This window comes from Podarcis melisellensis (genome assembly GCF_964234715.1).
Source record: "Podarcis melisellensis genome assembly, chromosome: 8".
Taxonomy (NCBI): Eukaryota; Metazoa; Chordata; class Lepidosauria; order Squamata; family Lacertidae; genus Podarcis; species Podarcis melisellensis.
The window spans coordinates 81,910,102-81,933,472 of NC_138540.1; the positions used below are offsets into that span (position 1 = coordinate 81,910,102).

The window sequence follows — 23,371 nt, forward strand, 5'->3', positions numbered from 1 at the left end:
CTGGAAATCTCTCTCTCTGTGTGTGTGTGTGTGTTTGTGTGTGTGTGTGTGTGTGTGTGTGTGAGAGAGAGAGAGAGAGAGTATGAATGAGAGTATGTGCGTGTTAAGGTCCTCAACACAAAGGGACATTGTGTTCTGTGTTTCCTGTTCCTTCTCAGAGCTGAATAAAAAAAATGTTCAAAACTATGTCTCTGAGTCTCCCCTTTCACCAGCAAAGCCTCTGTGTTTCTGTGGGACACTTCTCAAACTAAGATGATCCAGCTTCCATCAGAATACCCACTGGACAATGCACAAAAGAACACAGGAGAAAAACCTTACCAATGCATACAGTGCTGGGAGTGCTTCTGCCAAATAATAATAATAATAATAATAATAATATAATATAATATCATCTACTTGAAAATCCAAATTAACAAACCTTTCTGCCAGAGAAACCTCTGGCATTGGGAGAGTGGGTTCCTCCATCCGAGGCTGTCGATATGTGCAAACTTAACCCCCCCTGAGAGTAATAATAGCGGAAACAGCCTATGTCAGAAGGGAAACTTTATTTCAACCGAACATGGTATAAATAGTTAAATGCATGAACACAGATTCCCTGGGATTTCCTTTCCTTGTTTAATAAATAAAACTAGCTCAGAACCAAGGGCGAGCTTCCCCAAAATCAACAGGAAGAAATTATTCTCTCCTCCCACCAAAGTGCTGGAATGACAGTTTTGGTATCTACAAAAAAAGAGAGAGAAGATTCACTGGTGCTCTGGGACATCCTTGATACCCACAAAGCAATCCATCAGTGGGACACCGGCAAGAATCGAACCTTGTTTCATATCCCACCTCTCTGCCACGCAGGAATTCAAGGTAGCTTGCAAGCGTATGTTCGGCCAAAGGCGTTTCCAGTTGTAACGGGGGTGGAGAGTAGGGAGCCTCCACATTCGAACCCTAAAAGAGAGAGGGGAAGGGCCTCAGCTCAATGGTAGAACAGCTGCTGCCTTGCATGCAGAAGGTTTGAGGTTCAATCCCCTGCGTCTCTAGGCACGGCTGGCAGAGACTCCTCTCTGAATGAAATCTGGAGAGCTACTGCCAGTCTGTGTGGTTACTACAGAGCTACATGACCTGATATAGCCTTCCCATCTTCCAAGCTGCTCCCCTACCTTGTGCCCCCCTCTGATGCCTTCTCAGATTTGGGGGACGATGAGCAAGCCCTCCCTGCAAGCCCTCGTCCTCTCTAGGCCAAATCCAGGAGCTGAAAACATCAGCCACGTCAGGAGGCTGGAGTTGTTTCCCACGGACAAGAGTTAACGTGCCTTTAAGAGAGGATCTTCACTGAGACGAATCATAGAATTGGAAGGAATAAATAAAACACAGGGGAGGGTATGAATACCATATGAGAAGTCAACTAGAAGACAGAATAGGATCTCTTTTTTTAAAAAAACAAACCACAAGTTTGTCCCATGCTCCATGAAGGCTGGGAGCAGGCAAACAAATGAACTTTCTCACGTGGCACTTGGTTAAAACTATGAAATTCGCTCCAGTAAGATGTAGTGGCCGCCTCCAGCTTGGATGGCTTTAAAGAGGATTTTGACATATTCATGGAGGGAAAGGCTATCGATGGCTATGCTCTGCCTCCCATGCCAGTTGCAGAGGAATCGCAATTGTGGAGTGGGGCACTGTGGCATTCAGGTCCTGACCAGGTCCTGCTCCCCATTGGGGCATTTGGTTGGTCACTGTGAGAACACGACGTTGGACTATATGGGCCTTTGGTGCGATCCAGATACAGGAGTCTTCTTGTATGCCCCAATCTCCTGAGCATCTGCCTGGACACAGAATAGCTGGAGCTGATGAATCTTGCTCTGCTCCAGCTAAGCAATGTTTTAAGTCCTTACTCCTGCAGTAAAGGTAAAGGGACCCCTGACCATTAGGTCCAGTCGTGACCGACTCTGGGGTTGCGGCACTCATCTCGCTTTACTGGCCGAGGGAGCCGGCGTACAGCTTCCGGGTCATGTGGCCAGCAGGACTAAGCCGCTTCTGGCGAACCAGAGCAGTGCACGGAAACGCCGTTTACCTTCCCGCCAGAGTGGTACCTATTTATCTACTTGCACTTTGACATGCTTTTGAACTGCTAGGTTGGCAAGAGCAGGGACTGAGCAACGGGAGTTCACCCCGTGGCGGGGATTCGAACCGCCAACCTTCTGATCTGCAAGCCCTAGCCTCTGTGGTTTAACTTACAGCGCCACCCTCTATATTTCTAGGCCCTGTAATTGTGGAGTTGGGACCCCGAGGATCATCTTGTCCAACCCCCCACAATGTAGGAATACACAGCTGTGCCATACGGGGATCAAACCTGCAACCCTGGCGTTATCATCGCCCCACTCTAACCAACTGAGCTATCCAGGCAGTGGCAATATTTTCCTTTTTTGTGGGGGGAGGATTTACCCCAAAAAAGCAAAAAACGAAACAGGCTTGTTTATTTCAGAATGCACTTTTAAAACATGCATCAGAGATAAGCACGTGAGCAGGACCCCACCTTTCTGATGGCAGGAAGAAGTTTCAGAGGAGTTTAAAATAAAATAAAAACTTAAGCTTGCATATGAGTATTACTACGTCACGAGGAATGCACTCTGCCATCTTTTCCTTTGGCTTCCTGACAGTTCCACCTTTCTCACACCAGAGGGTGCTAGTCCGGTAGATTATTGCTTTTATTAGAAAGGGAAGGTTGGTTTCTGTAGGAAAGCTCTACACCTTGCCTGCTGATCTCTTCCTCAAACTGCTTTCCTGGCGTCTCTCATCCGGCAAGTAAGCACCCCGCCCCCTTTTACTTCCTTCCCTCGGAACTGCGCAAGTACGCAATGCGTCCCCAGCTTCAGAGGCATCAATTCCTTTGCAAAGGGTCAGGGCTCATTGCTCCAACCCCTAATCTCTTCTCAGACCTATTTGCCCATGAAGCAACCAAACGCTAACAAGCAAAAAAACCCCCAAACAACTGCAGCGCCCGATAGGCTTGGAAGCAAAAGTTCAAGGATGAATGTGGATGCGTAACGCGGTTGGGTGGAGGGAGAACTAGCAAAGCTGTTGTGCAGCCAGGCGATGAAATTGCAGCGTCTCTCCAAGCTTTTGGGAAAGCCAGAGAGAAAAAACAAAGTTTCTTCTGAAGCTCATAGTTTATCCTGCAGAGTCCTCTCGTTTTACACCAAAATAAAATCTCAGTATGCACAATTCCTTTCCCTTCCTCTCCCATTGATAAATTATGCTGGAAGATTTTGAGGGCTCAGGCCTCTCTCTTTTTCTTTTTTTTGCTTGCGTCACTCTGTAAAAGCACATTGTCACCCAACGGCAATACATAAATAAGAAGGATGTTGTGCAGAGACCCAAGCCAGCCTCGGCACACTTTTCAATTCACAACACCGCTCCTTTGGCGTCCGTTTTGCTGGCAAAATGTGACTGCGACATGGGGCGAGAACGCAGGTTGTGCTTTGGACCCTCTTCCCCAAAGAGACTGAGAGAAGCCACGTGATGAATGCAGCTTTTCATTTAATAGAAGACAGTTTCAACAAAAATAAAACTCCACACACACACGAAACAGAAAGGAATGACAAACTTTAGCCAAAAAAAAAAAAAATGGGGGAGGGAGGAAAAGGAACACAAAATCAAACTGGCGCCATCTTCTTTTCTGTAAATGTAGTGTTAATGCAGCAAAAACTCCATGTGTGTCTGTGTGCCGGGTTGTGTGTGTGTGACAGAGAGAGAGAGAGAGAGAGAGAAAAGGAATCATGGTCAAGCAGATGGTGGGCACATAAAGTTTTTGTTTTTCTCCCTCCTGCCTCTCCAGTCTGAATTTCCATGCAGCAAAAGTGCCCTCTCAAGCTCCCTGATAAGATTTTTATTGCACTTAAGAAAAATAATAATAAAGTAAAAAGCATAAAGTTCTATGTCTACCCAACAGCTGCCACCCTCCCCCCCACCCCACATTTTTAGAGGGTGTTGCGGCAGAGAAAACGGTTCCTCTGCTAAGTCTACACAAAAAAAGAGGGAGATTCCTTTTCGTTTTTGTTTCATTTTCGGGGTTAGTACCGCAAATCTCCTGCAGAGATTTCGTTTCGTGTCACCAGGAGGAAAGTAGTCCATCGTGTAGGGGGAGAAAAGCGTGTTTCTTTTTCTTCCTTTCCTGCTAGATACCGAGGTTAGAGTCGAGTGATCCCAGCGGGATTTCGTGAGAAAAGAATTCAAGGACCCAAAGAGAGGGCCTACTCTTCCCGCCGCACCTAGGCTCGAACCAAAAAAAGATGGCTGCTTGTTTTTACACCTGTCGTCCTACAGCACAGACTTCCCCATGCAAGGGGGCTGGTTGCCCCGGCTCTCGTCCGACTGGCGACATACGAAAGCATCAGTCCTGGTTTCCCATCTTGGCAGGCAAGCTTCTTCTCTTTTGGAAGAAACCTTGCCTATCGGAGCTAATCTCTGAGGCCATTTGAATCTGGTCTTTGCGGAGCTTCCCGTAATAGCCTTTGGGATCTCTTCCGCTGGGTCTCAACGCACCACCGGAGGAGGGGGGGCAGGGGGAGGGACTGCACTGTTGGCTCCACCAGTTTCCCCCGCAATCCCAGGTATTTTTTTGGCTGCAAAAAAGTCCTTCCCTGAGAAATAAAATAATCAACCCCCACCCACCCTCTAGAAATACACTTTGTGCAGCAACCCACCTCCTCCCCGCTTTCGGCGCTGAACGGCCAGCCAGGAGACCCACAGAGCCTGGAGCATTTCCTCTGTGGAGCAAAACTTGGGAGAGCAGTTCACGTTTCAACTTTTACCCCCTTTTCTCAAGGAAATTGAAGTTCCAGGGAGTGGGATATGGGGTGCTGCTGTGAGGGATTCGACCTCCTTCTGCAAAAGTAGTGATTTTGGACCATGAAAGGCCCTGGTGATAGCAAGATAACACGCTTATCACTGCAGCTGGGTCCTTGTCCACAGCTGATGTACGCACAGGAACTGTGGGAAAGCCTACAACTTTTTGAAGAACAAAGTAACAATAAAAGATGAAAACTGCCCCAAAAATCAGCAGCATCCTAAGAAGTTTCTCACGTCAGTTTTATCGTATGGGGTGAACAAAACAGGAGGTGGGGGGGGGGAGAGAACCACCCTGCCCTCTTCATAAACGTGCCATTTATGTAGTTTTACGGTGAGTTAAAATATTCGCTACTTCAACAGTCAAGCCATACACAGTATCACCCCCATCGTCCAAAAGTTCGGCATGGTATGGCTTGAAGAACAAATCTTGATAGGAGAGATGCAAGGAGTTTGCCTCGTTCTCTCTGCTGAAGGACAGGAGAACCCGGATCAGTCGAAGCCACGGCAGTCCTCTTATTGGTGGGCAATGGGCAAAGGTTGCCCATCGATGCACAAAAAGGCATCTCACACACAAACACACACACACACACACACACACACACACACACACACACAGACCGGGGCGCTCTCTCTCTCTCTCTCTCTCTCTCAGCTTACTTCAAACAACTTCACCAGGGAAAAGCAGCTTCTTGGTGGCTTCCCCGATTCGGTGCACTCTGCAAACTGGGAGGAAGCAGAGATCCTTTTCCTTTTTTTAAGGTGGTTGGAGGTTAAAAGGCGGGAGGAAAAACTGTTCCCATTCTGTTCAACAGACACCGAAGAAAAGACAAACAAACAAGGGAGGGCGGTGGGTGGGGAAAGAGAAACTGGAAAATAAAAATAAATAGTAGTCTGTGCTGCGGATTAAACAGCCTCAATAGTCTTGCTTGGCAAGGGAGCTACAGCATTACGGCACTCTCAGCCAGCGGGACCCAGGAGAGGCCTGCTCCTCTCCAAGCATTCGTGGAAAACTGGACCTACTGGGACCTGCGGCGCTCGCGACACACACAAAGCAAACACACAGGGCCCTGTTCATCTGTAGTGTTAAAGTTTCCCAGTTAGACTGGAGAGAGGCGGTGCCAACGATCCGAGTCCGCAAAACAGCCTCTCTGCCTTGTGAAATCACTTGCAAGGGGCATCCCCTTGCAAAAGGGGAAAAAAAACGAAACAAAAACATTGTTGAGTTCCCCCCCTCCTGGCAAGAGTTCCAGGGAGACACACCAAAGCAGCAAAAGATGTCAAGAGTTCGCCCTGAAGGAAGCTCTTCTCCTGGGTCAAGGTCTCCTCGGCTCTTCTGTTTCCTGAATCCCCACCCCCCCTCCAAACAGAACATCTTTTATCAGAGGGAAGACTTCGAGAATGAGAAAAGGGGGGGTGGCGGTGGTGGTGGGGGAAATGGTCACAGTTGGAAATGGATGCCGTTCGGGGGAACGGGACGGGCGGCGCTTGTCACGTTGCCTCTGTGTGGCAGTCAGGGGGGCGGTGGTGGTGTTGTTTTCGGAATCACATGGTGAAGGGAGGAGGTAAAGCTAGGCAGGCGCTTCCCCAAAGAGACCCCATTGGATGCGGAATGGCCCAGAACTGAAAGAGAGAGAAAAGGAGAAGGTGGGGAGGGAAGGAAGAAAGGCATCCGGGAGACCAGAGTGGGAGGGCAACGCAAGCAGATACAGACCCATATCTAATTATAAAATCACCGGCTTCTTAGGTAAAGGTAAAGGTACCCCTGCCCGTACGGGCCAGTCGTGTCCGACTCTAGGGTTGTGCGCCCATCTCACTTAAGAGGCCGGGGGCCAGCGCTGTCCGGAGACACTTCCGTGACGAAGCTGCTCTGGCAAGCTGGCACCAGCGCAGCACACGGAAGCGCCGTTTACCTTCCCGCTATAAAGCGGTACCTATTTATCTACTTGCACTTAGGGGTGCTTTCGAACTGCTAGGTGGGCAGGAGCTGGGACCGAAAGACGGGAGCTCATCCGCCGCGGGGATTCGAACCGCCGACCATGCGATCGGCAAGTCCTAGGCACTGAGGTTTTACCCACAGCGCCACCCGCTTCTTACCAACTCATAAAAATGGCACAGTGCTAAATTTTCAATGTAGCTGCCTTGAAAGGATGGGGGGGGGGAAGGTTTGAAACCCTTAAAATAAAATTTCATTGCAATTCTCTTCAGCCCCCTCCCATTCTTAACTTTCTCCCTTCAATTTGTCCCGGGATTTTAGCACCACGCTGACTGCTTCTGCTTCCCCACCCAGCAATATATTGAATAATAAGTATGTATTTCAGGTTATCCCCATCTAGAAATACTACTAATCTAACAATAGCTCAAGTACCCGGCCCTCCCCATTCTCAGCCCTCACAAACACTTCCCTCCTGCTCTTGCTGTGCTGTATTATATACGTTTCGGGTAAATATATATAATATATATATACATTTTAGGTAAATATATTTACCTGAACACCACCCAGATTTGTTTCTAACGCCAGGAGATTGAGAAGCTTGACTAAACAGGCACACCAAGCTTGAATTTTCAAAATGCTCAGGTTCTGCTAAAGCAGTGTTTCCCAAGCTTGGGCCTGCAGCTGTTTTTGGACTACAATCCCCATCATCCCTGACCTGCTAGCTAGGGATGATGGGAGCTGTAGTCAAAAAACCCAAGTTTGGGAAAACCTGTGCTAAAGCTTGCTTACTTACTTAGAAAGTAAAAAACTCACTGAATTCAGCGGGACCTGATTCCTGCATAAGTGTGTTCAGGATTAACGCTTTCTAGGTGCCATTCTGCTGGTGCAGCAATGCAGGGGTGAAGAGCTCCGGCCCCGCCCCCCATGTTATCCTTCCTGGAGCGCCCCCCCTTTTAGCAGACAGCATATTCCCTCTGCCCATTTTGACACGCAACTCCCTTACCTAAAGCGTCACATTGGCTCCTGCCCCATCTCTAGGCTTGCTTCCAAAAGTAATTCCTCCAGCTCCTTCTCGTTCTTGGAACAGTTTAGCTCTGGAAAGCAGAGTGGAAAGGCAGAGAGTCAGCCGGGTACTTGCCCTGCTCCCAAGGAGTGTCTAAACCTGGCCTTTGCTTCTGCGTTCAAAATCCCTGTGAAATCCGTAGTCACCTGCCTTTTAGGAGGCAAGACGCCACACGGCTGAGCCCACCCCACCCCACCCCACCCACACAGCTCCCCCCCTCCCCCGGTTTCATTCCTTGTCACAATAAGAGTAGGGTGGAGCCTGTCTGGTACCTCTCCCAGAATGCAAAGCATGCTCTCTCTCTCTATGTGCTTACCATGTTCTACAGAGCAACTGTCCATTTTCCCATCATGCCCTGAGGGAGCATCTGGAAGTGCATGAACAAACTCCATCCTTAGTCCGTTGGGCAGCAGAGAGCTGTGAACAGCACTCTCACATGGCCCAGAGTTCATCTTTTCTGCCCCCAAAACAGGGCTTGGTGTGGAGGGGGAGGTTTCTGAGCCAGCTGCCCACTTGGGAACAGCCTCAGCCTCTTGTCCATCTGAGCATTCAGTCTTTGCTGGCTGAGCCTGAGGGGCTGGAAGGTCGCTCGGCTTTGGCGGAGAAGCCTGCGGAGGAAGAGGGCTCCCCTCTTGCCGCGTATCGGCGCCCCCCGGCACTGCCTTCTCCGGCAGGCTCTCCACCCGCGTAACGACAAATATTTTGTGGCCTCGCCCAGGGCTGGAGACCGCAATCCTCCTCTCGTTCCCGGGAGAGCTGGCCTGAGCTGGAGGCCCACTGGTGACTCCCAATCGAGATTCACATTTTATTTCTTCCGTAGTGTTCAAGGGGGACAGCACCCTGCTTTCGGGGCTAAGGGCACCGCTGGTCTTTGGGGGGGAAGGTGGCTTGGGCAAGTCGCCCGCGTGATCAGGGCTGCTGAGCTTCTGAGGCGACGGCGGGAGAGCCTTCATCACCAGCTTCTCATCCTCTTCTTCGTCTGTGTCCGAATCGGAGTCTGAGGACTCGTCGTCGCCACCAGCTCCCTTGTCGGCCGCCCCATTCTCCTGGGAGGGCGGTGCCTCCCTGATTTCCTCCCCCTCCTCCGGCGTGGGCGCCATGTCGCCGTTCTGCCCCTCGTCCTCCACCGGCCCCTCCTCGAGGGGCTCCGTGATGGTGATTTCCGGCATGGAGGCGGACTGCTGGAGCTGCTGCTCCTTCTCCTCCTTCTCTTTGGCAAGGACAAAGTTGCGCTTGCAGCCGTTCTGGATCTCCGTCAAGAGGGCCTTCTGCGTCTCGATAAAGCTCTTCACCTGCAAAAGGGAGAAAGGCACAGGGGCGCCATTTATTGTAAAGCTGGGGTAGGCAAAACATTTTTCAGCCTGAGGGGCCCACAGCCTCCTGGACAACTTGGGGGGGGGGCAAAGTTGGCAAGGCAAGGAACGTAAATTTTATCTTTCAATGCCAGGTTAGTTTTCTCACATATTCATGCACCTCCTCTCCATTTTCCATGCAAGCAAGTATTGTCAGAGCTCAAGGACATTTTCCAGCTTAGGCAAAACATCCCAGGAGGAAAGGAAATGGGGGCACTAGAGGATAGGCTGGGAGAGTTGTGTGTGGTAGAGGGAGAGTGGCATGGGGCAGACAGAAAGACTTGGGGCCCAAGAGTCTCAGGGTCCCAACCACCGTTGTAAGGGAAGCTGGCACAGAGCCCGAAGGTGGGCGTTTTGATCCGTTCGGCCTTGCCTGCTTGAGCTCAGATGCTGCATGGGTTGGAAGGAATCAGAGAGCTTTTATGCTGGAGGGGATCAAAAGACCACTGCGGCCCCGGACAAATTACACACACAGAAGCCTTGCAAAGTATGGACCTTCATGGGTAAAACAGGGGGAGGAGAAACGCTCATCAAACATCATACATTGTAGAATTGGAAGGGATCCTGAGGGATCTAGTCCAACCCTCCTCAACGCAGGAATCTCAACTAAAACATCCACAACAGATGGCCATCCAACCTCTGCACGAAAACCCCCAATGAAGGAGGGTGCGTTCCAGTCGGACAGTGCTTACTGCCAGAAAATTCTTCCTGGTTTTACTGATGTGCCTCTTTTCTCCCTGCAGCAGGTTTCAATGTGGGGGTGCATCTCTCAGGGGCCTCCCTGTGGCTACAACTGCCTCATCGAGTGCACACCTGGCAGTAGCTGAGATACATCGGACTGACAGATCTGCATTTTCCTAACTTGTAGGTGTACTTTTGACAATAAAGAGTTACTAACTTACTCCAGATATCCCTTACCCAACAGTACTATGACAGGCCACAGGAAGCTGGTCTGGCTACTGGTGTACCTAGATCAGTATTGCCTGCACTGACTGGCAACAGCTCTTGCCAGGGTTCCAGGAGGAGTCTCTCCCATCTCTACATGGGCGACGCTGCAGGCTGAACCTGGACTCCTCCGCGTGCAAACCATGCGCTCTGCCATTGCGCCACAGCTCTTCCACACGGGGAAGGCCTTCCACAAGTGGGAAGGGACAAAGAGAAGCCAAATGCCTGACACAACTGGAGTTTTTCTACCTGCCTACAGCACACCTGTGACAGTGCCAGGCACTGGGCCTCTATTTTTCCGGAGCGGAAGGTTTATCAGAGAGGCAGTAGGGTTACCTGGCTGGCTGTGCTGGCATGCGCCATGTGCGGAGCCAAAGCTATGCCAGCAAAACCGACCTATAGCAACGGAAACGTGAGATGGCGGGTATCGAGTGGCTCGGACAAAGGCTTTTGCTCCCAGGCGGGCGGAATCGTGTTACTGCCTCGCGACACAGAAAGCTTTTACAACGCGGCATTTCAAATGAAGGCAGCTCAGCGGCAACAGCAGTGGGCTGTCGGCGAGGGATGCCGCTCCGAAGTTGGAGCTTGAGGGGCCTGGAAATATACATTGCTGGGAACAGGAGACAGCTGCCCACACAAAGGCATTTGCCACCAGCTCCCAAGCAGCTATTTAGACACCTGTAGACGTCAAGAGTGTTTATGTGTTTGGTTGTGAGGGACCAGGAAAGCACATGGCTAAGCCATTCTGTTTCCATGCAGAGAACACTGCTGGGTAAATGCTAAGGTGTGTGGTTTCCACCCTTTATAAAACACCCTGTTCCATCTGGAAACCAAGCCTTATGAGGAACGGTTGTGGGAATTGGGTATGTTTAGCCTGGGAAAGATTAGGCTGAGAGGAGATAGGACAGCCATCTTCAAATATCTAAATGGAATATCTCATGGAGTATGGAGCAAGCTTGTTTTCTCCCACTCCAGAGGGTAGGATTAAAAGTGAAAAGAAAGAAGATTCCTACTAAATATCCGGAAAAAACTTTTTGACAGTAAAAGCTGTTTGAGAGTGGAACGGACTCCCTCGGAAGGTTGTGGACTCTCCTTCCTTGGAGGTTTTTAAGCAGAGGTTGACCCTTGGGATCCCTTCCAATGCTACAATTCTATGGGCTAGGTGGGGGTTGAAGGCTCCAGGGGCATCCCTGGTGGTTCCAGCACTCCCTGCATACCTAATATGAGCAGAAAATCAAACTAGGCCATCTCAGGAGGGTTCTGACTTTCCCAGCTGCTTCCTTCCGTCTGCAACAGAAGCACAGCGCAGACTCACCGACTCCTTTTTGGGCTCCCTGTCGAGGTCCAGCCTGAGCAGCGAGTGATTGACTTTCAGGGCTAAAGACAAGGCCATCAACCCTCCGGTCTTGATTTCGTTCTCCCGAAGGTCCAGCCGAAGTAGCCGGGGACTCTCTGCGATGAATTCCGCCACTGCCACAGCGCCTGGGCACCAAGAGACACAGCCAGTGAGTCCATGTGAACGCAGGGGCCAAGCCTGTGGCGGCTGCTCTGCCCTCGGAAAAGACAGAGCGCCGCCTGAGCACCCGGGGAGGCTGCGTGGCCTGGCTTACCCTCACACGTCAGCTTGGTCGACGCCAAGCCCAACCTCAGCACTGAGCGGTTGCTGATGAGCCCGTTCTTCAGGTTGCGAACACCTTCATTGCCGATGGGGTTGTGTCCCAGATTCAGGGTCTCCAGGCTCTGAGTGTGAGGCTGGAGATGCAAACAGGGAATGTTGGTTTGTTGCTTGTTTACTGACTGCCTCTGGGGGCTTAGTCCACTTCAAGGCAGCTCACAACGGCTCAATTTGCACACAGCACTGACCCAAACCAGGGATCAGCCCAGTCTGTTGAGTCTGCGAGCTCCCGGAGAGAAGACTGCAGTTGCTTTGTCCCTCCTCTGGTCCTGTTACTACTGCGAGCTATGCCACGGTTTGAGGATTAGCATGTTGTCTGAACCTGAGCTCATGCTTTGTCTCCTTCAGGCAAACCATGAACTGTAAATCAAGAAACACACCTTGGTAATGACCTTGTGGTCTGTCTGGAGTGAGACGAACAATGAGTCGAGCTTTGAAAGACACGCTAAGACAAACAACGGCTTAGCTCCCAGCAACAGAATCAAACACAGGACTGAAGAGGCTGCAACTGCCTGTCCAGAAACCCACATGCTCACCTGTTCACACAAAGTCATGGTTTCACTTAGCCTCACCCGTGAACCGGGCCTATGGTCTAAAGACACAATTCACACAACAGATTTTTAAATTGATAATGGCAGCAGCATGGACGTGAGAACCACCACAGAATTCCTGCATACATACAGAGCTCTTTTAAGATGAACGGCTGTTCTAACAATGAAGGCCTTATGTGTAGAAGGTACAGCCCAAAATAAGTAGTTTTTAAAACCCACATACAAGTTTGGGGGCCAAATGCACCTCTGTGGGAAGGGCTTTCCACAATCTGGGTTCTGAGTCACTCTGTCCTCAGGTCTGCTGGTGCTCACATGGCCCGAGAATTTGCAAGGCTCTCTGTGCAGGATTCTGGCCACCCAAGTGGGAAATAAACCCCGTGTTTCGTAAGAGAACTGGCAACTGGCTGAAGTTTAACCTCCATCCAGCAGGGACCTCATCCTTCCTCCCTACTCCCAAATCCACAGCTGTGAGGAGGGTAGAAGGCAGACCCACTGAAACCCAAAGCAGGTCCAACATACAACAGAGTTGTATGAAATATTTTCTGTCTCTTAACTACAGCCAATCCAATTCACCAGGTGATGAGAAAGGGACAAAACGTTCTCTCCACACACTTGCAGCTAAAAGCAAACATTAGCCGTTCCTTGGAGGAAAATCCTTGAGCCCCCAGGCCATTTTAGTTGTCCTGTTCAGCACCTATTCTGGGAAGGGCTGCAGCTCTGTGATAGAGCACCAGCCTTGCATGCAGACAGTCCCAAATTCAATCCCTGGCATCTCCATGTAAGCCTGGGAAGGACTTCCTCCCTGAAACCCTGGAGAGGCACAGCTGGTCAGCACAGACAGCAGGGAGAACCCATGGTCTGACTCAATCTAAGGGATAGCCTCCTTGGGATAGCTCCACTGGCAGAGCTCAGACTCTAAACCTCAGGGTTGAGGGTTCGAGCACCATGTTGGGCAAAAGATTCCAGCATTGCAGGGGGCTGGACTAGATGACTCTGGTGGTCCCTTCCAACGCTACAATTCTATGATTCTAAGGCAACTTCCTGCGTTCCACTACCCCTTTATTCCTTTTTTTAGATGGGCCAGCTGAACACAATACAGGCAGCGAACATTTCGCACAGGAGTCCCATTCTCAACCTGCCTTTTTCTGGGTGCAAAAGGACCCGCGTCAATTGGACGCCCCTAGAATGGTCATCACCTGTATTCTAAAGATGGCAGAAGCAGCCCTAAATTTATAATGGCTTTTGGTAGCTGTCTGTTGTTTTCAATACCGGGAAGGAGAAAAAGGAGGTTCTGTTTTCAAGTTGGGCTGGATGGGTAGGGGTGGGGTAGCAAGCGCAGCTGCCTCTGGGCTTTCCAGCTCGCAGTGTGCTTTCGTGACCCCCCCCCCCCGGATTGCACCAGGCCAGATGTTCCCACCCCTAACATGGAAGGAGGAGGATAAAGCTCAGTGGCAAAGCTCCCATGTTGCACTCAGGAGGCCCCAAGGCGCAAACCCCAGATAACAGATCAGCTGGGCAGAGAGGGCCAACATGTTGCCCAACAAAGCTCCCACAGAAAAGGGTCGGGCTGGAGCTCCGACTGGCCTCTGGCTCCCGAGCCAGAGAACGAGGCCCCGGGACAGCAAGGCTGCCTGTGACTCACCAGCGTCATCCCCATGTAAGCCATGCCGGTGTGAGTCAGCTGGTTGTTCCACAGCACCAGGGTGACGAGGCCTTTCCGCTGCTCCTTCAGCCCCTCGCAGATGTACGCCAGGCCTGTGAAGCAAATGACGAGCAGTTGAGGGAGGGAGGATGGGAGTCCTTTTTCGCAGCCCTCATCAGACGCGACACCAGCTCAGTCGGACACAAATACCCAGGCACCATCGGCTTTCGGAGGCGGCACTTTCCTTGTCTCAACTAATCCCCCTCCCCCCCTTTCTCTCCCCCCTCGCTCCACCAACTCGGCTGTCACGGTGGCAGCCGGGAAAATTTTGTGCGCTCGTTGGATTTGTGTTTAAAAGGACAGAAGAGAGTACCATAAGAACACATTTGCATTTTCTCTGCATGTCCGATTCAGGGAACAGCTAAATCGCTTTGCTCATCAGATTTATATCCTCTGACGGCAACAGCTGGGCAAATGTTAACTTCAATTGGTTCTTTTGGTTCTAGTTAGGAGGGGGATTTTTAAGAAGGGGGAAACTGAAGACGGCAACTTTTTATTTGGTTGTAAATATCCAACACCGCCTTCCGTTATGTGCAAAAGACACCCATGTGAGGTTCTGGTAAATGCGTCACGTTTTATTTCAAATTAAATGTGTTCAAAGATTTAACCAGTTGATAGGCATATGATCAGAGCCAACCAAACTCATTTAAGTAGCCGACGGCTCTGTTCTTCCAAATTAGAAGAACTTCTTGCTGGTGAGTAGTTTGGCACAGCTAAAATAAAAATACATTAATATATTAATTAACACACCAGACATTATAAGCTTCCCGATATAGGGCTGCCTTCAGGTGTCTACGGAAGGTTGTATAACAGTTTATCTCTCTGACATCTAACGATGTCAAACAACATGTGTTCAAACAACAGAATCCGACTATTTCTTGGAAGAGAATTTGAGCCGCCCTGGCCTAGACCGCAACTATTGTCTTTCTTCTTAAGCACACTGCAGAGACACAGCCTGAGCCCTCCTCTAGGTTTCTCAAAGAATTTGGGGGGAGACCGAGGTAGGGATCCCTCACCTGAGTCCAGGATGTGGTTGTTCCTCAGGTCCAGAATCTGTATGAAGCAATTGAACTTCAAGAGGTTGCCCAGCTGAGCCGAGTCCTGGAGGCTGTTCAGCTTGTTGTCAGCCAGGTAAAGCTCCCGCAAATTCATGTTCATTTTAAGAGCCGTTGCTGGAAAGCAGACAAAGGGGAGAATAAAATTAAAGAGAAGTGGCTGCCTTGCTGCACCTCCCAGGTGACAATGAGATTTCTGCCTGCCCAGCTTGGCAGCAGATGTGAGTCCAGGCAACAGACCCCCTGTGCCACTGATGCATCCCTTCACAGGACAAGCCCGGGGCTTCGGCCTGTTATGTGTCTGCCAGCAGCAAGTAAGGAGGAGAGATGGGCCTTGCCCCTTAATCTGAAGAAGAGGAAGAGTTTGGATTTGATATCCCGCTTTATCACTACCCGAAGGCGTCTCAAAGCGGCTTACAATCTCCTTTTCCCTTCCTCCCCCACAACAAACACTCTGTGAGGTGAGTGGGGCTGAGAGACTTCAGAGAAGTGTGACTGGCCCAAGGTCACCCAGCAGCTGCATGTGGAGGAGCAGGGAAGCGAACCCGGTTCACCAGACTACGAGTCTACCGCTCTTAACCACTACACCACACTGGCTCTAAATTAGCTCACCAACCAACTGGCCGACCGTTTGAAACCAACAAGTTACCGTATTTTTCGCCCTATAGGACGCACTTTTCCCCCTCCAAAAATGAAGGGGAAATGTGTGTGCGTCCTATGGGACGAATGCAGGCTTTCGCTGAAGCCTGGAGAGCGAGAGGGCTCAGTGCGCACCGACCCCTCTTGCTCTCCAGGCTTCAGGAAGCTATCGGCAAGCCTTGCGTGCCCGGGGGAACTCCCCCTGGGCGCACAAGGCTTGCGGGCAGCAGCCTGCAGCGCGGAGCATGGGGCGCCCTTTGAAGGACGCCCCGTGCTTCGCGCAGGTGTCCGCAGCCTGCCGCCCGCTGGGTGGGGCGCCCTGAAGCAGAGCGCCCCGCGCGCCGGACAGACATCGGCCAGCCCCTCAAGCTCGGGGGACAGCGGGGAGGCGCAGCACCGCCATCCCACTGTTCCCCGACCTGGTTTTGGGGGGGAAATAAAGGGGGGGAAATGTCCTTTATCCCCCCCCCAAAAAAAGTAGGTGCGTCCTATGGGATGGAGCGTTTTATGGGATGAAAAATACGGTAAATCATGCGGTCTGCTGTCTTTCTCCAGTTTTCCTCAGTGAGACAACTCCCTGTTGCTGCCCACAAGATGAGGTGGACAAATCTAACTCGCTGCCCCGTGGGGATGGAGCAAGGAAAGGCACAATCCACCAGAAGTTCTCCTGTTTATTTATCCGCCTCAAGATGTAATAAGTGAGTAAAGAGGAGATAAGCTGGGGTCGATTCAAGGGCAGGTAACGTAGGAGAAAATGGCAGCGGTGTCTTGGAAGCCTACGAAATCTCAGGAGGGGAACTGCCTGTCCTGCCCAATACAGAGAACTGTCTGAAAACCATGAGTTCTCATTCAATCCACCTGCCTTCTGCCTGGGGCTGCAGAGAGATCACAGCTAGCTTGCAAAGATTGGCAACCCAAGAGGAGGAAGAGAATGGAATTTAAGAACCAACCCTTCCCTGCTCTTCACTTAGACACCTGGAACTGAAAGCACAAGGTCAGCCGCAGCCGGGCATTTGTCACTAGGCGGCCCGTAACTGAAGGCGACTGTCTTTCAAACTTCATCCATTATTGCTAGCATTCTTTAGGCTGGCTCCTGTTCATTATTAATGCCTTCAGCAGGATGCAAAAAAACAGGTGTGGGTGTTTCGTTCTCCCAAGTTTAATACTGCTTCTCTTGGTATCTCTCACCTGGGCTAATCTTAAAAAATGACGCCTTTGGGTCCAATGTTAGTGGTAAAGCCTAGATTTCATACTCGGAAGTGTCAGGATGAACCAAAATAGAGCACGTGTGATTCCGGTTCCTATTCAATCCTCCCCTATATTTTATGACACCTCCCTTGCCCCCCATCATGGACTCTGCATGTGGATCTGGGAGCTTTGGCAAGGCAAGGGTGCCCTTCGAGCCTCCACACTGCGCCTTTCAAGGATCTAGGCAGACTGAAGAGCCCAGGGATGAGGGAAGGCAACAAGGGAGCTTCTGCCTGCATCAGTGGGGACCGCTCTGCCCCTCATTATGACTATCAATGCTGGCACATCCGCAGTGCTGCAGAGGGATGCCTCTGGCAGGCAAGGAGCCCTTGCAGAAAAGGCGCCTGCTAGCAGCAAGCTTAGCTCTCAGCGGGGAATTAGGAAAAGTGACAATGGAAGCGGAGGGTCAGCAAGAGAGAAGGGCATTTGGCCCGATACACAGAGGGCAACTCAAGCTGTTCACCTAGCAACATAAGGGGTCGCCCAGACAGGCTGGCGTTCTCCAGGTGCAGCACGGTCAGGCTGTTGCTGATGCGCAAGGCGCGCGCCACAAACGGTGCCGAGTGATCGAGCAGAGGTGTGTTGCGGGCGTCCAAGTACTGGAGGCAGTTTGTCTGCGGAAGGAAGGAAAGGTTGAGAGTCAGCTCATAGAAAGGTATGAACGGTGCTGTACCTGGATATCAACAATTGTTTCAGCTCAGAACGCCCCTGAGCCAGAGGTGCTCTTAGCCAGCACCTCAAAGCAGGTTGTCGCGCAACCAAGTCAAAGGGCTGGAAGCAGCCAGAAGAGTATGCAGTGGACCAGACATGCGCAGCAGGAGAGAACAATCGATATACAGTGGTACCTCTGGTTACAAACTTAATTCGTTCTGGAGGTCCGTTCTTAACCTGAAACTGTTCTTAACCTAAAGCACAACTTTAGCTAATGGGGCCTCCCACTGCCACCACGCCGCTGCTGTGCGATTTCTGTTCTCATCCTGAAGCAAAGTTCTTAACCCGAGGTACTATTTCTGGGTTAGCGGAGTCTGTAACCTGAAGCGTCTGTAACCCGAGGTACCACTGTATTGAAAGTGAAACCACTGCTGCTCCTGAGTTCTCATGCCACCAGCACCCGGCTGCAGCCCGTGGCGAGGGACGCAGCTTGTGGTTTCACTCGTGATATAGCGCTGGGTGAAGCAGCCATCTCGCACTGGCCCTCATACCGCTGAGGGAGGAAAAAGCTATGTCGGCCAGGCCAATGTAGCTTGTTCCTCCCTCGGCTGCCCACACAGGCAGGCGGCTTGTTTCTATTTCTGCGTTGAGGGGCGCATGGCTGCCTGCTTGCACAAGCTGGAGACGGGGGTGGGGGCTCTGGTAGACTTCTCCGTTTAGGAGCTAGCAGCCGCACACCTGCGCTCCTGAAGGGACAAAGAGTTAGCTCACAGCCCCTGCACGAGCGAAGGGGCGGGCTTCTCTGCTGATCAAGCCCACAGCCTTCGGCTCGCACAGGGTGGGTGGGTTAGCTCTTCCTCCCGGGAGGAAGTGCTGTGGCTGCCTTATGCCGCCATTGGGCTCGGCGCTTGGCAGCTTTGGCATCAGGCAGCCCTGCTCCACAAGCTGTGGATGGGGTGCCTTGTGGAGGGGTGCCGAGGCTGCTGCCGCTGTTTAAAGAGAAAAAACTTTAAAGAGACTTGTGGTAAGGGTGAGAAGCGTTATCCCCTGCCCAAGTTTCCTGTCTGCTGTGCAGGCTTTGCATAGCACTCCATACTGGGGAAACTATTCTATTTGCAGCTAGGAACAGCGAGATCAGTAAGCCCGTTAAAGCAGATTATCGCTGAGTTCCTGAATTAACAGAGCGCAGGTGTGAATAGGGGTGTGTGTGTCAATCTGAACTTATTCTATGGTTTATTACTGCAGATGGTGACGTAAGTAAAAGGACTGGCATAACTTAACAGGAAACGAGATTCCCCACTGTGAACCCTGCTTGACCCTGGAACCAGCTTTATCACAATGTGTTCCGAAAGCCATTCAGGAAAACATCCTGAGCTCCTCATGCCTGGTCAAGGCCAGCACATCGCCAGCAAAGTCTGTTTCAACACCTGAATGGATGCCATCGAGATAACAGTGAGATAATGCTAAGGTGGGAGGCAGACGAAAGGATCACCAAGGTTTAGTCAATTGCACATGGGAACAGATTCTTTCAAGCTTTTGTAAAGCAAAGCACACAGAGTGGGAAGCAGGCAGGAAACGATAAAATAGGCCCTCCTCATCTCATCTGCATTGAGGGGCGCATGGCTGCCTGCTTGCACAAGCTGGAGACGGGGGTGGGGGCTCTGGTAGACTTCTCAAGGCCCCCCTCCCTTTCCCCATGGAGGGCATTGGCTGAAATCAGGATTTTTAAAAACCCCAGTCAGTTCTTGCAGCGCCAATAGCTTACCCAGCGCTCTCAAGGAATCTGCACAAACCCACTTTGCTTTAAGGACACGTACATCTCCCCCTCCATTTCTGCCTTACTTTTAGTGTGAGTTCTGTGGCACAACTGTCACAACACATTTCTATGGATTTTTAAAAATAGTTAGGGAATCTTTTACTCTTCAGATCAAGGTGCGTATGTAAGGTAGTATTTGCTGCCTGCTGGAACATTAATATAGTCTGTCCTACTGGAGTCCCTATGCCTGCCACTGGCACCAGAGAGTACAAATTTCTTCCACCAGGGAAGTCTACAGCTGGGCCCATGGAATCGTGGAGAACCTGTCAATGCTCACTCTTAGGGAGGGAAAGTCTTTTTCTCTTGGCTGGGGGGTGGGGGGGGGGAGAGAAAAAACAATAACACCACTGCAGAAGTATTAACTTACGGCATTTCCAGGCAATGGGAGCTGCAGCTTGATGGTGAAACTGGGCTTGGGCATGAATGAGGACACGGGCTCAATGCTTGCCCTCTTTTTTCAACACGACTGCAAGCAATGCAATTTCGGGGGGAGGCAGGGAAAGAAGAGGGGAAATGCTATCTAATCGTGAATACAAACCTTCCTCATCATGTGCGCAGCTGCCTGCCAACCTCGTGTGCCGATGTGTTTGTTAAATGAGATGTTGAGGTGTGTGGCTGACTCATAGTATTCAATCATATCAAACAGCGCCGAGGCACCCTGGCAAAAACAAAAGAAGAAACACCAGGACTGTTAGCAAGGGTGTGGCCACAGCAGCCTGTCCTGGGTGCGACCCAGAGAGGGCGCAAAATGGGCAAAGTTCATGCAGCAATACTGATATCTTTTAAAACAACAATACACAATGTACAAGTTCTCTTTGTGGTTTGAAACGAGGTGCGCTTTTTCAAGGCAGTAGCTCCAAACCAAGTATCAGCTTGCTCACAGCCCAAATCTGCATGTGCCTACTTGGAAGAAAAGTCTCACTGTGTGCAAATGGAGCCGACTTACAGAATCGCAGCACACCTTGCGACAAGGCCTCACTGACCCGGTCCTGCAGCCTAACACAGTACAGCACATCGCTCAGCTGATTAGAGTGTGGTGCTGATAATGCCAAGGTTGCAGGTTCGATCCCTGTCTGGGACAGCTGAATATTCCTGTGTTGCAGGGGTGGGACTAGATGATCCTCAGGGCACCGCTACTGAATATTACTGATGGCAGAGGAAGGAAGGGCCAGACTGTCTGAAGACAGCAAGCAGGTCTTTTGCAGTAAGGGTCAACAAAGAATCAAATTTAAAACTCTTTCAATTTGATAATCAATTCATGAATGCACCTGCTGTATTTGTTCATCGCTACTTCTCAAATGCCATTTCTGGTTCTGAAGTTCTGCAATGAAATGTATTCAGTGGCGTAGCGTGGGTTGTCAGCACCCGGGGCAAGGCAAGTAATTTGTGCCACCTAACCCGTGGATTTGCGCCCCCTAACCCTAACCCCCAGATGTTGCGCCCGGTGCGGCCGGCCCCCCCTGCACCCCCCACGCTACGCCACTGAATGTATTAAACAGAAAATACCCCCAGAAGTTTTGTTCGTCTAATTTGTATACTGTGGAGCTCAGGGCTAGTGGGAGGGGGAAGGAGACTGGGAGGCTGCCCCCAGGGAAATAATTGGCTAGTCATAGCACTGAAAAACCAGTAAACTAAGTCAAGGAGACAACACAAGACCTGTCTTGCTCTAGGCTTCCAACCACAAACTATTTGTTCTTTCGCGTTGGGACTTGCTTATCAACAAGCCTGTGAGAGGAGCAGACTGAACTGGCACGATGTACTCAAATGCAACTCCCGTAATTTGCATGAAGAGGGAACCACAACACATCGCTGATGGCTGTGTAATTTAAGATGAGACACTCAGAGTAGACCCGCTGAATTACTTGCCATGACTAGCTTAGGTTCATTCATTTCAACGGGTCTACTCTGAGTAAAAGTTTGCTGACTACAGCCCCAGATTTATACTTTTTAGCAGGGAGAGAGAGGGAGAATTCGGAGCTGGTCATCCATCACTTTCAAGTGCCTAATAAATGAAGGGGTCATTTTTATTTTTATTTCAATGCTGGATGTACATCTTAACAAAGTGGGCCATAAACCTTGTCCACAGATGAAGTGGGAAGACATGGCAGAATCCCAGGGTGGAGTTGTGGTGGATGGTCACATTTAAGTCCTCATGCAAGAAGGAAACAAACATGAGGGAGGAAGCTTTTAACCCCATCCATCTCTCACCTGTGCCAATTCTCCACTTGCACCTTCCAACTCTACAAGTCTATGATTTAATGTGCAGATCAGGCCTTAGACAGGGTCCAGGGAGTGATGAGAACGAACCTTTGTAAGGCCACCTCAACCTGCCACCACTTTCCCCCTACATGACCAGCAGCAGCTCAATAGGATTTTAGATTTGCACACCCTGCCTCTTTCAAATTAAGGGGCCTCACTAAAGTGTCTTATGAACAGGGCCCCCAAAGCCTAGACAGAGCCAATACTAGCCAATGTTAGGAATCCACTTTCAGGAATCAATTTGCTGCAGTTTTTGAAGAGCAGTCACACCATTTGGAGGGGCCCGTGATCTGGTAGCAAAGCTCTGTGTGCACAAGGGCCCAGGTTCAATCTCCAGCCACAGGCCTGGGAAAATGCTTTGCGAAAGATGCCAGAGAGCTGTTGGTGTTGGGAACAGACAACACTCGGCCACATTCCTTATTAATAAACACTCAGCCCCGAACTGTAAGTTTCTCCATGTTAGAGAACGGCAGGATTCAGCTCAGCTGACTGTTCACAAGGGGCGGGGGGAGGCGGAAAAGAAAGGCAGTTCTTTATATGTTACATGCAAACCTACATCTTCATCTAGGTTCGTTTGCTCCAAATCCACTATTTTGAACTGGAGGCGCTTAAAAATCTCTTCCAGGGCCTCACAAGCCTTGTAGTCTAACTTCTCGCCTGGAAAACAAGAGACAAAGTAAATCTGCAAGCCTCCAGCATTTAAAAGGGTTCACTGTCAAGCACAGGATGCATTACATCAGTGTTTCTCAAATGTGGGTCCTCAGCTGTTCTTGGACTACAACTCCCATCATCCCTAGCTAGCAGGACCACTGGTCAGGGATGATGGGAGCTGCAGTCCAACAACAACTGGGGACCCAAGTTTGAGAAACACTGCATTAAATACTGGAAAACAACTGGGCTATAGAGACCCAGGCATTAGGGTACAACTTGGTGGGGTACAAAAATGATTTAAACCGGGGGAGGGGGAGGGGGAGGCTGGTTTAAACCAGACTTTCTAATGACACTTCATCATCTATTGGTGCAAGTCTAAATAGGAACATTCTAAAAACACCTGCTGCATGAGAGCTAAGAACTGGCACTCTAAATATTACAGGAAAGGCAGAGTTATTTCTTAAACATATGTCCCACTCCTTCCTCCAAAGGAGCCCAGGACATTAAGCTGAATGTTTTGCACCACGAAGCATTGTTGGCGCTGTACTCCAAATATGAAGAACCACTGCAGGCCTGGCCTTCATTTCTGCTAAGGAGCCAGCAAACCCAAAGTGGCAGCTCTTTCCCCTCCTCCTGCCCAATCACATACCATCTGCTCAGCTACCGCTTTGCTTTTCCACTCCAATGGAGTCCCCACCCTTGTATGCCTTGGGGCCTTCGCAATCTTCTCCGCCCTGCCCACTAGGACTAGCCTCTCAACGGCAGCAGAAATTTCACAGGCAAACTCTGTACGTAAACGTGCCCTGAAGTCAGCAACCTGTATCCGCAGTACGAACAGGATGCTCACTCGTTTGTTTGCAAGGAGCGACTCGCTGGTTATGAAATATGAAACCAGGTGAGGGAGTGGGAGAGGCGAGGGAGGGGATGACCCCACGTAACCCCAAATCAAGGCCACGTGCACCTCTAGCATGGAGTCAGCCGTGTTCCGTTTGCAT

The 23,371-nt window shown here is 50.6% G+C and overlaps 1 protein-coding gene across 2 annotated transcripts in view; it reads right to left on the reverse strand.

Moving 5' to 3' along the window:
- Window positions 1-526: 526 nt before the first annotated feature.
- PPP1R37 (protein phosphatase 1 regulatory subunit 37) overlaps window positions 527-23,371 on the reverse strand; it is a 56,257-nt gene continuing 33,412 nt past the window's right edge. Inside the window, exons 4-13 of one of the 2 annotated variants that reach the window (XM_081921940.1) lie at window positions 22,282-22,382; window positions 20,005-20,124; window positions 17,463-17,613; window positions 15,074-15,229; window positions 13,998-14,110; window positions 11,740-11,881; window positions 11,445-11,611; window positions 8,149-9,124; window positions 7,773-7,863; window positions 527-936 (exon numbers count right to left, since the gene is read on the reverse strand). In XM_081921940.1, coding sequence (XP_081778066.1) covers window positions 7,781-7,863; window positions 8,149-9,124; window positions 11,445-11,611; window positions 11,740-11,881; window positions 13,998-14,110; window positions 15,074-15,229; window positions 17,463-17,613; window positions 20,005-20,124; window positions 22,282-22,382 — 2,009 coding nt within the window. In that variant the 3' untranslated portion in view covers window positions 527-936; window positions 7,773-7,780. Of the gene's footprint in view, window positions 937-3,507; window positions 6,457-7,772; window positions 7,864-8,148; window positions 9,125-11,444; window positions 11,612-11,739; window positions 11,882-13,997; window positions 14,111-15,073; window positions 15,230-17,462; window positions 17,614-20,004; window positions 20,125-22,281; window positions 22,383-23,371 lie in introns of those variants that run through there. The other variant, XM_081921939.1, reaches the window with a different exon arrangement.